The sequence below is a fragment of the Bos indicus x Bos taurus genome, chromosome 1 (assembly GCF_003369695.1).
Source record: "Bos indicus x Bos taurus breed Angus x Brahman F1 hybrid chromosome 1, Bos_hybrid_MaternalHap_v2.0, whole genome shotgun sequence".
In the NCBI taxonomy this organism is placed as follows: domain Eukaryota; kingdom Metazoa; phylum Chordata; class Mammalia; order Artiodactyla; family Bovidae; genus Bos; species Bos indicus x Bos taurus.
This window is the reverse complement of record NC_040076.1, coordinates 134,757,758-134,773,921: the sequence shown is the minus strand read 5'-3', so window position 1 is coordinate 134,773,921 and position 16,164 is coordinate 134,757,758. Positions and strand designations below refer to the sequence as shown.

The 16,164-nt window shown below is 49.2% G+C and overlaps 1 protein-coding gene across 1 annotated transcript in view; it reads right to left on the bottom strand.

Annotated features, from left to right (window-relative positions):
* The window catches only part of SLCO2A1 (solute carrier organic anion transporter family member 2A1), an 89,365-nt gene extending 78,514 nt beyond the window's left edge, over nucleotides 1-10,851 (bottom strand). The window contains exon 1 of the mRNA XM_027545666.1: nucleotides 10,426-10,851. Coding sequence (XP_027401467.1) covers nucleotides 10,426-10,521 — 96 coding nt within the window. The 5' untranslated portion in view covers nucleotides 10,522-10,851. The remainder of the gene's footprint in view (nucleotides 1-10,425) is intronic.
* Between the last annotated feature and the right edge of the window lie 5,313 nt (nucleotides 10,852-16,164).

Below are 16,164 nucleotides of genomic sequence, written 5' to 3'. Positions count from 1 at the left end.
TCATGACATTGTACAGGAGACAGGGATCAAGACCATCCCCATGGAAAAGAAATGCAAAAAAGCAAAATGGCTGTCTGGGGAGGCCTTACAAATAGCTGTGAAAAGAAGAGAAGTGAAAAGCAAAGGAGAAAAGGAAAGATATAAGCATCGAATGCAGAGTTCCAAAGAATAGCAAGGAGAGATAAGAAAGCCTTCCTCAGTGATCAGTGCAAAGAAAGAGAGGAAAACAACAGAATGGGAAAGACTAGAGATCTCTTCAAGAAAATTAGAGATACCAAGGGAACACATTTCATGCAAAGATGGGCTTAATAAAGGACAGAAATGGTATGGACCTAACAGAAGCAGAAGATATTAAGAAGAGGTGGCAAGTATACACAGAAGAATTGTACAAAAAAGATCTTCACGACCAAGATAATCACGATGGTGTGATCACTCACCTAGAGCCAGACATCCTGGAATGTGAAGTTAAATGGGCCTCAGGAAGCATCACTATGAACAAAGCTAGTGGAGGTGATGGAATTCCAGTTGAGCTATTTCAAATCCTGAAAGATGATGCTGTGAAAGTGCTGCACTCAATATGCCAGCAAATTTGGAAAACTCAGCAGTGGCCACAGGACTGGAAAAGGTCAGTTTTCATTCCAATCCCAAAGAAAGGCAATGCCAAAGAATGCTCAAACTACCACACAATTGCACTCATCTCACAAGCTAGTAAAGTAATGCTCAAAATTCTCCAAGCCAGGCTTCAGCAGTACATGAACCGTGAACTTCCTGATGTTCAAGCTGGTTTTAGAAAAGGAAGAGGAACCAGAGATCAGATTGTCAACATCCGCTGGATCATGGAAAAAGCAATCGAGTTCCAGAAAAACATATATTTCTGCTTTATTGACTATGCCAAAGCCTTTGACTGTGTGGATCACAATTAACTGTGGAAAATTCTGAAGGAGATGGGAATACCAGACCACCTCACCTGCCTCTTGAGAAACCTGTATGCAGGTTAGGAAGCAACAGTTAGAACTGGACATGGAACAACAGACTGGTTCCAAATAGGAAAAGGAGTACGTCAAGGCTGTATATTGTCACCCTGCTTATTTAACTTATATGCAGAGTACATCATGAGAAACGCTGGGCTGGAAGAAGCACAAGCTGGAATCAAGATTGCCGGGAGAAATATCAATAACCTCAGATATGCAGATGACACCACCCTTATGGCAGAAAGTGAAGAGGAACTAAAAAGCCTCTTGATGAAAGTGAAGGAGGAGAGTGAAAAAGTTGGCTTAAAGCTCAACATTCAGAATACAAAGATCATGGCATCTGGTCCCATCACTTCATGGGAAATTGATGGGGAAACAGTGGAAACAGTGTCAGACTTTATGTTTGGGGGTTCCAAAATCACTGCAGATGGTGACTGCAGCCATGAAATTAAAAGATGCTTACTCCTTGGAAGGAAAGTTATGACCAACCTAGACAGCATATTGAAAAGCAGAGACATTACTTTGCCAACAAAGGTCCCTCTAGTCAAGGCTATGGTTTTTCCAGCGGTCATGTATGGATGTGAGAGTTGGACTGTGAAGAAAGCTGAGCGCTGAAGAATTGATGCTTTTGAACTGTGGTGTTGGAGAAGACTCTTGAGAGTCCCTTGGACTGCAAGGAGATCCAACCAGTCCATCCTAAAGGAGATCAGTCCTGGGTGTTCATTGGAAGGACTGATGCTGAAGCTGAAACTCCAGTACTTTGGCCACCTCATGCAAAGAGTTGACTCATTGGAAAAGACTCTGATACTGGGAGGGATTGGGGGCAGGAGGAGAAGGGGTCGACAGAGGATGAGATGGTTGGATGGCATCACCGACTCGATGGACATGAGTTTGAGTGAATGCTGGGAGTTGGTGATGGACAAGGAGGCCTGGCGTGCTGCAGTCCATGGGGTTGCAAAGAGTTGGACACGACTTAGTGACTGAACTGAACTGAACTGAGAGCAGATCTGCCAGCAAAGCTCAGATCCATCTGGCCCTACTCCTGGTTTCATCTCAATCAGCAACTTGTTAGCATGAGGTGGGAATCTGAGAACCTAAAAGGACCTCAGAGATCACTAAGCTCAGACCCAAATGTTCATGGACAAGCGTATCTGGAACTGAGAGGCATTCTGTGGCCATGGGAAGGAGGGGGTTGGAGTGAGCTGACACCTGTGGGAATTCCTGCTTTGCCACTGACTGGATATGTGGCCTTGGATGAACCTAGATTTCAAGCATGAAATGGAAATGCTTACACCTCCTTTGCGGGGCTGTTATTACGTATAGAAAAAGTTTAGAAACATATACTGAAAAATCAAATTCAAGGGAAAAGACAACCATTCAGCTCAAGCCAGAAGAAAAGCTGGAGCATGTAAATACATGAGATTCCATCCAGTTACTAAAAGCAAGCTTTGAATCTGCTCTTAACTCTTCGTAAAAGGCAAAGGAGAAGGGAAACTGAGTGGGTGATAAGATTTGGTAATCACACCATTGCAGGATGAAAGTCAAGTTTAACCTGACAGTGAGACTTGCTGTTTAGCTGCAGTAATCAGGACATGGTGGTGTGGGCAGAGAGATAAACACATATATCAATGAAGCATGATGGAAAAGCCCGAACGGACACACACAAGTATGGCCGGCTGATCTTCGACAAAGACCCAGAGGCAATCCAGTAGAGTATGGACAGTCTCGTCAATAGACAGTGTAGGAACCATTTATTTGTTCCTAACCACAGGCAAAACAATGAAACCTTGACCTAAACCTCACACCTATACAAAAAATTAACTCAAAATGGGTCACAGATTGAAATGTAAAAAAAAACGTATAAAACTTTTAGAAGAAACACAGGATTTCTCTTTTATGAGTTAGGATTTGGTGAAGAGTTTTTAGACAACAATAAAAGCAGGATCCATAAGTTTAAAAATTGATAAATTAGACTTTATTGGAATCAAAACCTTTTTCTCTGTGAAAGATTCTGCTGAGAGGATGAAAAGCTACACACTGGGAGAAAATGTTTGCAAACAATATGCCCAATGAAGGACTTGTATCTCATTTATGTAAAAAAAAGTCTCAAAACAATAATTCAAAAATCAATAAGAAAAGGGACAAAATATATGAACACATATTTCAGTGAAGACGGTATTGCTGCTGTTGCTGTTTAGTCGCTCAGTCATGTCTGACTCCTTGCAACCCCATGGACTCTGGCCCACCAGGCTCCTCTGTCTACCGTGGGATTCTCCAGGCATGCATAGTGGAGTGGGTTACAATTTGCTTCTCCACAGGATCTTCCTAACCCAGGGACTGAACCTCGGGCTCCTGCATTGTGGGCGGATTCTTTACCAACTGAGCCAGCAGGGAAGCCTGAAGAGGGTATACACATGGCAAATGAGCACATGAAAAGATGTTCAACAGCGCCAGCCAATTGGGAAAGGCAAATAAAGACCACACTGAGATCTCACTACACACCAATTCAAACAGCTAAAATACTCCTACTTCCCTGAGACCTTGCAGGGGTCACCACCCTTCTCTGGGTCCCTTTTTCATTTGGAGGAGGTTCTGGCCAGTGTTGACATTCTATTGTTGTATAAAAATGGGGTCATCCAGTTTATTTTCACTACAGAAGGCAGTGCCCTTCTGTAGGGGAGGAATTCTTTCAAAAAAAAAAAAAAAGGATAGCTAAAATAAAAAACAGTAACAACATCAAATTCAGTAGAGGAACTGAATTTCTCAAACCTTGCAAGTGCAAATGTAAAGTGTTATACCCACTCTGGAAAATAGTTTGGCAGTTTCTTTAAGAAAAAAAAATCAACAGGAAACCACCATGCAACCCAGAAAATGCACTCCTGGGTTTTTCAGTTCAGTTCAGTCAACCAGTGGTGTCCGACTCCACGGCCCCAGAGACTGCAGCACGCCGTTTCTCTGTCCATCTCCAACTCCCAGAGCTGTCTCAAACTCACATCCATTGAGTCAGTGATGCCATCCAACCATCTCATCCTCTGTCATCCCCTTTTCCTCCTGCCTTCAATCTTTCCCAGCATTAGGGTTTTTACCCTAACAAAATGAGAATTTATGCCCACACAAAAATCTATACATGATTGTTCATAGCAGCTTTATCTGTAATAGCCCCAAACTGGAAACAATCCAGATGTCCTTCATTAGGTGAATGGCTGGACAAATCATGATAACATCCATGCCTTGGAACAGTATCCAGCAATAAAGAGGAACAAACTATTGATACATGGAACAACTTGGAATGGTCTCAAGGGCATTATGCTGAATGAAAAAAGCAGTCTCAAAAGGTCACACAAATATTTCACGATTCATTTATATCATGTTCTCAAAATGACAAAGTTACAGTGCTAGAGAACATTAGGGTTGTCAGAAGGAGATCTCGGTGGCAATGGGACAGTGTTAAAGCAGAGGGATGGCAGTTCCCTGAACCTGTACACACGATCGAATGGCCTGGAACTACACTCACACAGTACTGCAATCTCACTCTCCTGTTTTTAGTCTTACATTGCAGCTATGTAAGGTGAAACCCTTGGAAGGAACCAGGTAAAAAGTACATAGGTCCTCTCAGCACCATTTTTCCTATGAATCTGTAATTATTTCAAAATAAATCCTTCTTCTACTTGCTTCCCTGATAGCTCAGTTGGTAAAGAATCCGCCTGCAATGCAGGAGACCCCGGTTTGATTTCTAGACCGGGAAGATCTGCTGGAGAAGGAATAGGCTACCCACTCCAATATTCTTGGGCTTCCCTGGTGGCTCAGCTGGTAAAGAATCCCCCTGCAATGTGGAAGACCTGGGTTTGATCCCTGGGTTGGGAAGATCCGCTGGAGAAGGGAAAGGCTACCCACTCCAATATTCTGGCCTGGACAATTCCATGGACTGTACACTCTATGGGGTCGCAAAGAGTCGGACACTACTGAGTGAATTTCACTTTCACTTTCCACTTGTTAAATTCATCACCAGGAGACAAAATGAAAACCAGGAAAGGGCTTGAGGCACAGTCACAGGAAGAAAGGATCTGAATAACCTTTGACCTCCACCCCACCCAGTCCCATAATTCTCCCTCCTCGACCCCCAACACACCCATAAGCAGAGCAAGGTGGGCCTCTCAGGGGACAGACACCCTGGAGAGAATAACATACGCTGTCCCTTGTGTCAAAGAAACAGCCCAGGAAGGAAAGCATGTCAACTCATAGGGGGATGAGGGCATTCTCTGGCCCAGGGGATTCTCTTCAGAGTCTCCCCAGGCATGGATTGCAGGTTGTGGGGATGTAGCACTTTCCTCTGGAAACTGAGAGGTTAGGCCCAAGCTGCTGCCCCACGGCTGGGGGTCAGAAGCCTCCAGACATTATGGACACAGGCCAGAACAAAGCACCCCTCCCTCACTTGGGGGGAGTCACCAGAGCCACTCAGGCCCAGCTGTGAAATCTCCTTCTTCCCACTGTTCTTCCCCCGCCTTTCACCCCCACTGACAGGACAGCCATTATTTCGCTAGGCTGGGACCCTGGGCGTGAAAGTTCGTGGGCAGCAATTACCAAATCAACCACTCCTTCTATAAGATAACCCCAGTTTGGCTCCAAAAGTTTCATTTTAAGAAGCAACAGATCTCTTTGAGGTTGCTAGGATATGTTAGCCACCAAGATTTCCCCTCACCTCCCCGACTCGTGCCCCATAAACATTGAATGAACCTGTTCTTAATTTGGAGCTTAGGAGTTCTGGATGCTGAACTGCTCCCCCTGACAATAGCTGGTGAGCAGGTACTCTGCTGCTGCGGCTAAGTCGCTTCAGTCGTGTCTGACTGTGCAACCCCATAGACGGCAGCCCACCAGGCTCCCCCGTCCCTGGGATTCTCCAGACAAGAACACTGGAGTGGGTTGCCATTTCCTTCTCCAATGCATGAAAGTGAAAAGTGAAAGTGAAGTCTCTCAGTCGTGTCCGACTCTTTGCAACCCCATGGACTGCAGCCTACCAGGCTCCTCCACCCATTGGATTTTCCAGGCAAGAGTACTGGAGTGGGTTGCCATTGCCTTCTCGGGAGCAGGTCCTCTACTTCTTAATTTAAAAATTATTTAATAAGAAAAGAAGTTTAAAAAATATAATACACACAGTAATTATTTCTAAAAACATGTGTTTATAATTTGTATTCAGTAACATTCTAATTAGCCTTATGTTACTAAAAAGCATTACATGTTAAAAAAAAAAAAAAAAAAAGAATGCTGTAAGCAAGGTGGCTCAGTGCTAAAGCATCTGTCTGCCAATGCAGGAGATGTGGGTTTGATCCCTGGGTTGGGAAGATCCCTTGGAGGAGAGAAAGTCAACACACTCCAGTATTCTTGCCTGGAGAATTCCATGGACAGAGGAGCCTGGTATTGCAGTGAAAAGGAAAAATGAGGAATGAGTTTTTCTTTCTCTTTCCTGAGAACAAAGAAGATACAGAGAACAGTGAACAGTCCCAAACTTTCCTAGTTTTTACTTTTAACTGTACCTAATCTGTGCTCTGTGACTAAGCTTGCTTTCTTGCCCCCTAACTCTGCATGTCTGTAAATAAGTTTGGTTTTCTGCCCCCTAATTCTGCATAAGCTACATTTTGCACCTATTATCCTTTGGTTCTATGCCAATTACATCCTGTATTTGGTGTTCACCTTTATAGCACTCTCTTGGCAGATCAACCCTCAGAAGTTTTTCTGTATCAGAAAGAAGGCCCAAGTAAAAATACACAATGGACCCAACTATTGGGCCACCAGACTGCCAGAGGCTACCTGAAGCCAGCCTACGGCTATTTTTGAAACAAGGCAAGAGGAAGATGACAAGATCCTAACACCTTTGTTCCTCATCACTGACCCTTAACTGCATATAAACCCCAGGCCCCTCCTCAGGAGGGATGGCACAGTTCTTGAGGCATGAGCCTACTATGTTGCCCTCTCAGCCAGCTGAGGATTAAAGCTACCTTTTTATATCCTCCAGACTCTGTCTCTGTAATTTTTATTTGGCTTCAGTGGGCAGCGAAAGACAAGATTTTGTTCACTAACACTGTGGGCTGCGGTCCACAGGGTCACAAAAGAGTCGGACACAACTGAGCAATTATGCAGGCATGCACACAAGTCAGAAGCAACAGTGACTCTCCAGAGAAAATAACAATTGTATTGACTCCTGCAGAAGGAGGTACCAAAAACTCACCCCACGCCTGAGAGTCACCAGGCTCTTGAAATGAGACCAGGGAGAATGAAGAGATCTGAACCTGTTAGCGCCTCTACACATGTGAGCTGCAGCCACTGGTTACAACTGGATGTGTCACCAGAGTCTGGGGAAACCCTTGACTGCTCGGAATAAGTACATCCAAGGTATCTCCATGTGCTTATACAGAGCTAACCAGCACCGTGCAATAGACAGGGCCAGGCACACAGGGGTTAGGGTTCGGGGCTCTGACTCCGGAGGCTCAGATTCCTGGTTCCTCTACACACCACCCTTCCTATGTATCCACACCCAAGAGACCAGCCTCACAAAGCCTTGTTTTCCTCATCACTAATGGGAACAGTAACAGTATAAAGTTGATAGAGCTGTAATGAGGATTGCATGTGGGTAAACTATTTCCATAGTTCAAGTACATTCAGACAGATCCGTTACTGTTAGCTACTATTGTTATTTTGGGGATATTATTATTATAAACGGCAGTTTCTCTTAACTATTAACTGTGTCTCACAGAATGAGGTGTAATTGGTGGAATAATAGATCCGAAATGACGTTTGTATGCTGAGTCTTGTTTGCTGAGGCAAGAACTGACCTCACAGTGATGCCAATACCAGAAAGCCCAGCATGATTTACAAAGCTGTTTCCTCTGCCTCTTTCCACATAATTCTTAGGAAGCCCTCCCCTACCAGCCCTCGGGAGGTAGGCATTGTTCATATTACCCAGTATTTTTCACTTAAGGACTCTGAGGCTCAGGAATGCTTTCCTGTGTCACCTAGTTAAGTAAGGGGATGGCATGAGGCTTGGGTCTTAGTCCCCTTGTTTCATGCCTTTTCCCAAACCATATGGTATGTGGGGTATTGCAGGAATGTCATAAAGCCTACTGGGCTTCCCATGTGGTTCAGTGGTAAGGAATCTGTCTGCCAGTGCAGGAGGATTTGATCCCTGGGTCAGGAAGTTCCCCTGAAGGAGGAAATGGCAACCCATGCCAGCATTCTTGCCTGGGAAATCCCATGGACAGAAGAGCCTGGCGGGCTAAAGTCTATGGGGTTGCAAAGAGTTGGACATGATTGAGCATCTAAACACATGCACACCTAAAGCCTATTGGTCAATCTGTCCCAACAATGAGGAACCTGGAAAAATGATGGGTCCTTAGGTTGGGTGTCCCTTGTTCCTCCCATATCACACAAGTCACAAGACATGTGCAGTCCACACCCCCTGGGAAGGTGCAGGGCAGCCACCAACCTTCTTATTGGGAGGAGGAAATCTCTCATCAAATCGCAAAGCCCCCACATGTCAGCAATGTCCCCTGGAAGAAAAGGCTTCAGGGAGTTTAACTAATGGAATTCCAGCCCCCAGATTTGCCTTGAGATATCAAATTTCCTACCTGTTTTCAAGCTGGTAAGTGAAGCTAAGTGGAAGCTGCTCCTAACTCTGGCCTTAGAATTACTATGGATTAAGAGAGGAAATGATTGAAAAAATTCTGGTTTTCAGAGATCAGAAAAACTTTTAACTGGTATGAGTCTTAAGGAGGCCAATTGGCCTGGGCCCAGGCCTCGGGCACGTGTGACTAAATCATCAGCATGTGATAAATTATCTTATTTTTATAGATCTTCAAAGAAACTGCTGCCATAAACTCATTTATTTTAGAGACTCAGGGCGGGTCTAAACAGATCAATTTCATTTGGGGATACCCTGGCTATGAGCTGTCCCTCCTGCTCCCAACACTACGAGTGGTGAAAATAGAGGACTTAGCCTCAGTCTGGCTCCCTTCTGGGCCTCTTTCTTTTCAGACCACCTGATGATTACTCTGGCCCTTTCCTCCCAATTCCTAGTTTATAAACACCAAATTTTTCCACAATTCTCTGCTGAAACCTTTCTAAACTTTCTTAAAATGATGGGACCAAAACCACACACAGTGTTCTCATCAGGGTCTGGCCAAAGGTGAGGAGATTTGAGTATTATTTTAAACTCTCTCAAAATTTCTGTCTTACTTACATCCAACCATGGAATCAATTCAGCCTAGTGTGGTATGGGGAAAGAAGAGAAGCAGGAGTGGGGAGCCCAGCTCTATTGCTAACAATGTGACCTCCAGATCCCTTTCTTTTGGACGCAAAACCAGCCCAGAGAGACCTTTATCCTCCCTTCGTGTGTTCTGGGTCCCCCTTAATTGTACCACTGGAGGCTTTACCGCCCCGAATCTGACTGTGTGACTGCCATAAACAACCTGTCTGCACCATTTGCCCTGACTCCAAGGAAACCTGACCTGGGCTCCACTACCTCCCACATCCTTACCACAGGAGGTGCATTTTGCCCTCCCAGAAGAGGCAAAAAAGCCTGAGTGTGGATTCCACCATTCCAGTCCTCTTGGACCTGTGAGTGGAGGAAAGCAACCTCACCACACAACTGCCTACACCCAGCTTTTCTTCACCCACTCCCCATAACTTGCCAGGCACCTGCCTAGACTTTATTGCATAGACCAAAAGCCGATGCTTTCCGGGGGCTAGTTCCGGACCTGGAAAGCTGGTCCAAGAGCTGCAGTGTAGGTTGCCAGCCTCGGGGGAATTCTTAACATTGCAGGCAGCAGCCCGATCAGGTAGCAGAGCCCACGCGCTGGCTGCCGCCCTCAGGGACGAGGAAAGCATAGTGGAGAATGGCTCTTCTGCCACCCACTCAAGCTGAAACGGGCTCTGATCTTCATCTCAGAGGGACCACAGCCTGTCCCCTACAAGGCGCCAGACCAGGCACTTCCAAGCCCACGCCCTTAACAAAGTAACTGTCACAGGAGCCCAAAACCGTGTCCTGGAGATGTTCTTGTTCAAAGAACTGGGCAATTCCCTACCCTAGTGCCAAGACGACCTGAATAGAGCTGGCCCAATAAGCAGGTAACTTGCATCGCCGTTTCCTACCCTGAGGAGGGCGTGTGAGTAAGCGCACGCGCACACATACACACACGCACGCATGCATACACACATGCACACACACGCATGCACACACGCACACGCACACACGGCCAGCACCGGCTTGCCTGGCAGGGCGCCCCCTTGCCCGCGGTGCGGGGTCCGCAAAGATGCGTTGGGGAGCGCAGCACCGACCGAGGGACTGCGAGGGTGGGCGCCCGCACCCTCAGCTCCTCCCAGGCGCCTGCAGCACCGACGCCGGGACCGCGCCGACGGTGCGCCCCGTGCGGCTCGGGCTCGACGTTCCCGCTTCTCCGCTCACCTTAATGTTGCTGAAGATAGAGCGGGGATTGCAGCCGGCTTGGCCAGTAGAGGCGGCGCTACCCTGGCGCGCGCCGGGCTTGGACAGGAGCCCCATGGAGGCGGCAGCACGGGGCGGGAGGCCGGGAGAGCGGGGCCGGGGCGCTTGGGCTGGGGCGGGCGGCCAGCGGGTGGCGGGCGCCGTGTCGGTGGCCGGAGGAGACTGAGCGCGAGGGTGCGCGCCTAGAAGTTTTATAAGTGGCCGCCGCCGCCGCCGATGATGAAACGCGCACTCCCTCCTCCCTCTTTCCCTACGGTGTCAAAGGCGCTGCGAGCCCCCGCCCCGCCGCCGCCGCCCCCTCAGACAGGTGTGACGCGGTGGCCGGCGGCGCTTGACCTCTTTCCGGCCGAAGTTGTCTCTGCGTCCGCAGCTGGGCTGGGACCCGCAAGGCTCGACCGCCCCTCGAGAAGGTCCCGCCCGCCGGAGGGTGGGGGCGGGGGTGGCGGGCCGGGGAGAGGGAGGTCTGCAGGGGGAGCAGCCGGCTGCAGAGCGTGGGGGCACCCGGGGCGCTGGCGTGGCAGGGTGGGCGCCGCGGGCCCGCAGACTCGAGGGGGCCAGAGAAGGGATGGGCAGGGCTACGAGGCTAGAAGACAGGAGGCGGGGGCGAGGGGCGCTGAGGGAACCAACGGGAGCCAGGGTGGTTGGAGGGGAGCCGAAGTTTGTGAAGGGAGGGGGAGCTTCCGCGCCCCTCCCGATGCGATCTGGGAGATTTACAGAGCCGGTCTCTGCTTGTTTGCACTCGCCGAAAACCTGGGCTCTCAGTTCCGGTGATGGCTCTGAGACTCGCTGAGGCTCTGTTTGTGTCGAGGACTGATTTATATTTAAACTGCTCTTTGCACTAGAGAGGGGCCGGGTAACAAAGGTGGAGAAGTGGGGGCCGCCCCGGGCTGGACCCGAGCCAAGGTAAACTGGAGGTGCTGTCAAGTGTCAGCCTGGCTCGCTCTGGCCTGGAGTGTTGCCAAGAGGGTGGGAGTCGGGAGGAGCGGTGAGAGTGGGGCCGTGGACAAACGGGGTACACCCACTGATCTCCTTTTCAGGGCTGGAATAGAACAGACGCTTAATTTTTTTTTCCCTAAGATTTTTTCCACCAAGATACATAGTGCTGGAAAGAGAAAGAAGGTGAGACTTCCAAGGGAAGGGTAAGAAGGTTCTGCCCAAAGCAGCTGCACTAAGAAATCTAGTTCTGGAGGTGTTTTTCCAGCTGCCTAATTCCTGTCATTCTTGAAGAGCCAACGTTTTCAAGCCACCCCCCCACACACACACACACATCCCCCCTCCCACCTATTCCCAGGAAAAGACGCTCCTCAATTCCCAGGGAGATTTGGCTAAGACAGGAGCCACAGGACAGATGGACCAAGTAGGTCTCTTATTTCTACCCAAGGCTTGATTGATGCCTTTCTGGGCCTGGTCTGGGCTGTCTGTGTCCAGGGGCTTCTCCTTTCCACCTGTGGCCCCAGGACCCTGGACACAACAGCACAGAGTGCTGGAGGAAAAGCCATTGGACTGTAAGTGGCTTTGGGCCAGTTCTCTCACCCACAGATCAAGAGTCAACCAGAGAGGCTTTTGGGAGCCCTGCAGCAGGCCCAGACCCAGAGGAAACACAAAACGGCAGTGGTTAGTAAGCCAGCTTGGAGAATTTGAAACACAAAAATGGCCCCCTACAGAGCACTCAGCATGTGTTGGGCACTGGGCTCTAGCAGCCATGGTGGACTCCACCAGGCATTCTGCTAGCACTCCCAGATGTGATGCCACAGAACCCCAGCATTAGCCCAACAGTTATTAGCACTGTTATAACCTGGATTCTACAGATGATGATGAGGTCAACCACAAAGACTGCCTGGAAGTCATATAGCTAGTAAGCCATGAAGATGGACCTTGCTTTCCTGACTCCAAAGTCCAGACTTATAGCACTGTACCTTTGAAAAGTTATCTATTCTAACAGCCTCATTTCACAAGTGAGACCAAGCAGTTAGCAGAGAAGGCCCAGGTCAAGGTTATGGTCATGTTAGGGCTGCATCACTAGAGCATCTTCCTCACACATTGAGTGAGGCCTTGCTGTGGTCCTCTGATAGAATCCCAGGCAGGGTCAGCCTCTCCAACCCCACCTTTTCCTCCTCCATTAATCTTGCCTTTGCCCATTCTCAGGACTAGCATCATCTTTAAAGGAAAGGTCTATTCAGATGCCCACAGATGGTTATCTGCCATCATCTACCTTTCCTAGGGGGAGTTCACCTAAATGTAGTGGAGACCCAACATTTGGGCTAACTGAAGTTGGGACTTAAATGAGTTTTACTGGTCTCTCATAACAAGAAGACGCTAGTAGGTAGTCCAGAATCATGACCTAGGTCCCTTCAAGATTCTTTAGTGTGTGCGCTTCCCTGGTTGCTCAGATGGCAAAGAATCCACCTGCAATGCGGGAGACTTGGGTTTGATCCCTCTGTTGGGAAGATCCCTCTGTTGGGAAGATCCCCTGGAGAAGGGAATGTCAACCCACTCCAGTATTCTTGCCTGGAAAATCCCATGGACAGAGGAGCCTAGAGTGCTACAGTGAATGGGGTCACAAAGAGTCAGACTCAACTGAGCGACTAACATTTTCACTTTCTTGTCCTCATGGCTGGCTCCTCTACCAGCTTCCTCTCCTAATTCCAGGGAGGAGGTGGAAGACGGAAAATAGGAAGGGGCTGTGATCACATCAGGGAAGCAGATCTCTCCTGTGCATGCTCAACTGCTGCTGCTACTACTGCTGCTAAATCGCTTCAGTCGTGTCCGACTCTGTGCGACCCCATAGAGGGCAGCCCACCAGGCTCCCCCGTCCCTGGGATTCTCCAGGCAAGAACACTGGAGTGGGTTGCCATTTCCTTCTCCAGTGCAGGAAAGTGAAAAGTGAAAGTGAAGTCGCTCAGTCATGTCGGACTCTAGCGACCCCATGGACTGCAGCCTACCAGGCTCCTCCGTCCATGGGATTTTCCAGGCAAGAGTACTGGAGTGGGGTGCCATTGCCTTCTCCGGCATGCTCAACTACTTTTCCTTAAATCTTGTCGGCCCAAACTGGGTCACACGGTCACCCATTAGAAGGAGGCTAAGAATTGTAGTTAATATCTGACTGCTTCCTTTCAGTGTCTACAGTAACCCATTTCCCCTAAAAGAACACCCTCAGCGTCTGTTTCTAAGATTCTTTTCAGATCCTGTGATTTCAGCAAATACTTCTCAGCACTAGAAAAACAAAGCGCAAGGACGGTTCCTGACTCCAAAGATTCTCAGGTCTCAGGGTGGGGAGCAAGAAGAGAACGCATCAGCATAACGTAGCGAAAGATCTGTTGCGTACATTGGCTGTGGGAACACAAAAGAAGGGCAACAAGAAAGCTGCCTGGAGGAGGTGACTTTCAAGCTGAGCCCTAGGGTCTGTAAGGATCGGGAGGATTAGAGTGAAGGAAGGTAAATCTACTCCATGATTTCAGCCTGGCTGGAACTGAGACCAGAAGACAGTGAGAGGTGTGCAGTGAAGAAGGTGGAACACCGAGTGGCATGCAATGAAGTGCAGGTCTTATTTCCAACATAATGCTGCTGCTGCTAAGTTGCGTCAGTCGTGTCCGACTCTGTGCGGCCCCATAGATGGCAGCCCACCAGGCTCCCCCGTCCCTGGGATTCTCCAGACAAAAACACTGGAGTGGGTTGCCATTTCCTTCTCCAATGCATGAAAAGTGAAAGTGAAGTCACTCAGTCGTGTCTGACTCTTTGCGACCCCATGGACTGCAGCCCACCAGGCTCCTCCATCCATGGGATTTTTCAGGCAAGAGTACTGGAGTAGGGTGTCATTGCCTTCTCTGCCCAACATAATAGAGAGCCTTTAAAGGCTTCTGAACAGAGAGTGACCATGCTGGTTTGCATTTTACTTGGGCCTATGGGGCAGCTGGGTCAGTGTGCAGTGGGGCAATCTGGAAGACATCCCAGGAGCTCTGCAGCAATGGGGATGATTCTGGGGAAGAAGGAAAGGCACAAAAGATGTTGGGCATCCAAGTGTCAATGAGGGAGATGTTAGGGATGACTCCCAGGGTCTGACTTGGGCAACCTGCATTGGTGATGCCGAGTGCTGAAGAGGGGCCCAGGAGCTGCAGCAATTGGGGGAATGTGGTGAGTCCCTGAGGCTCATTTGAGTTCAGATTGCCTGGAGTTCATGCAGGAAAGAGATCCAGCAGGCAGTTTGGCACAGGGGTCCCGTGCTCAGAGGGTATGCTGGGCTAGAGGTCGGGGGCTGGGTATCCACATGGAGGCAGTGGATAAGCCTTGAGAACAGATGTGTCTCCTGGTGAGCATGTGTTGGAGAAGTAGGTCCGGGAGCAGCCCCAGCAACACCCAGGTGGCACAGGGGGTGAAGCCAGCAAAGGAGACAGAGGGGAAGAGTCCAACATGGAGAGGAGCAAACCCCAGAACGCACGTCCGCATGTTGATAGAGCCCCAGGGCAGTGTTCTGAGGAGGAGGTCAGGAGCATGCCTGGGATGCTGAGGAGGGACGATAAGATCCAAGGATGGCCATTGGACTGGCAGTAGGACCTTGGCAGGAGTGTTTGTGATGGGTGATACGAGCAGAGGCCAGACTATGTGGCCTGAGGAAGACCTGAGAGGGAGAAAGTGCAAACAGGGGCCAGTAGAACTTGCTCCAGGGGTGCAGAGGGGAGGAGAAAAACAAAGGAGCCAAGCAGCTTCTCATCTTAGCCCTGAAACTTCCTCTCCGCCTGAAACTGGAGCAGTTACGTTCCTCTCGGGCTTTGGCTCATGCTCCTCCCCCTGCCTTGTAGCACTTGGTTTCTGCCCTTCAAGGGTGGCTCCTGTTACTATCTGTTCTGGGCCCCCATAACAACAATAGAACTAAAGGAAACTAAAGGTCATTGTGCCCATTTCACAGGTGAATAAACTGAGGCTTGGAGCTCTTTCCTAACACACTCCATGTGTTCCTCCTGCCTTTATTATCACAGGTAGCAGTGGAGACGATACGTGTGTTGCTGAGGGCACAGACCCCCGAGTCACACATAAACACCACTGCCCCTCCTCACAAGCTGTGTTACTTTAATAAAGAGGCCTGCATCACCTCTCGGTGCCTCTGTGCCCCTTCCCGGCTGTTGTAAGTGTGCAAGAGGCCGTGCTAACTTCCCAGTGCTGGTGTGGGAGTTGCTGGTGCCCAGTGGGCGCCGGTGGTTGGCAAGATTGAGCTTGGTCTCTTCTTCTAAGTCAGTTGTGAGCCCTTTGGGACAAAGCTTCTGTGTTCATTCTCTTCGCCAACCATATCCTGTAGCTTTAAGATGTTTATTAAGTGGAATTGAGCTGAAATGAATCCCAGAAAGACCCAGTGACTGGGGAAGGCCTCATTGCTCCAGAGGCCTCCAAGCCGCTACTGCCTGCATACCAGGCTCCCCACTCCCGCTGCCCTCCCTTCCACTCCGCCGCCTCCACCCCCTACCCTAGGCCTCCCTAGTCGGCCTTGTTGTCACTGTTGAGTGGCCAGGGGCCCCTTGGTGTGTTTATCGGTCCCCGGGGCCACACCCACCACTCCTGCAGCCACAGATGGAGATCTATGACAGTTTGGACTTAACTATGATTTTGGGCTAACTCTGCCTGGGTTGGGAGGATCCCCTGGAGAAGGGAATGGCTCCCCACTCCAGTGTTCTAGCCTGCAGAATTCCATGGACTGTGTAGTCCATGGGT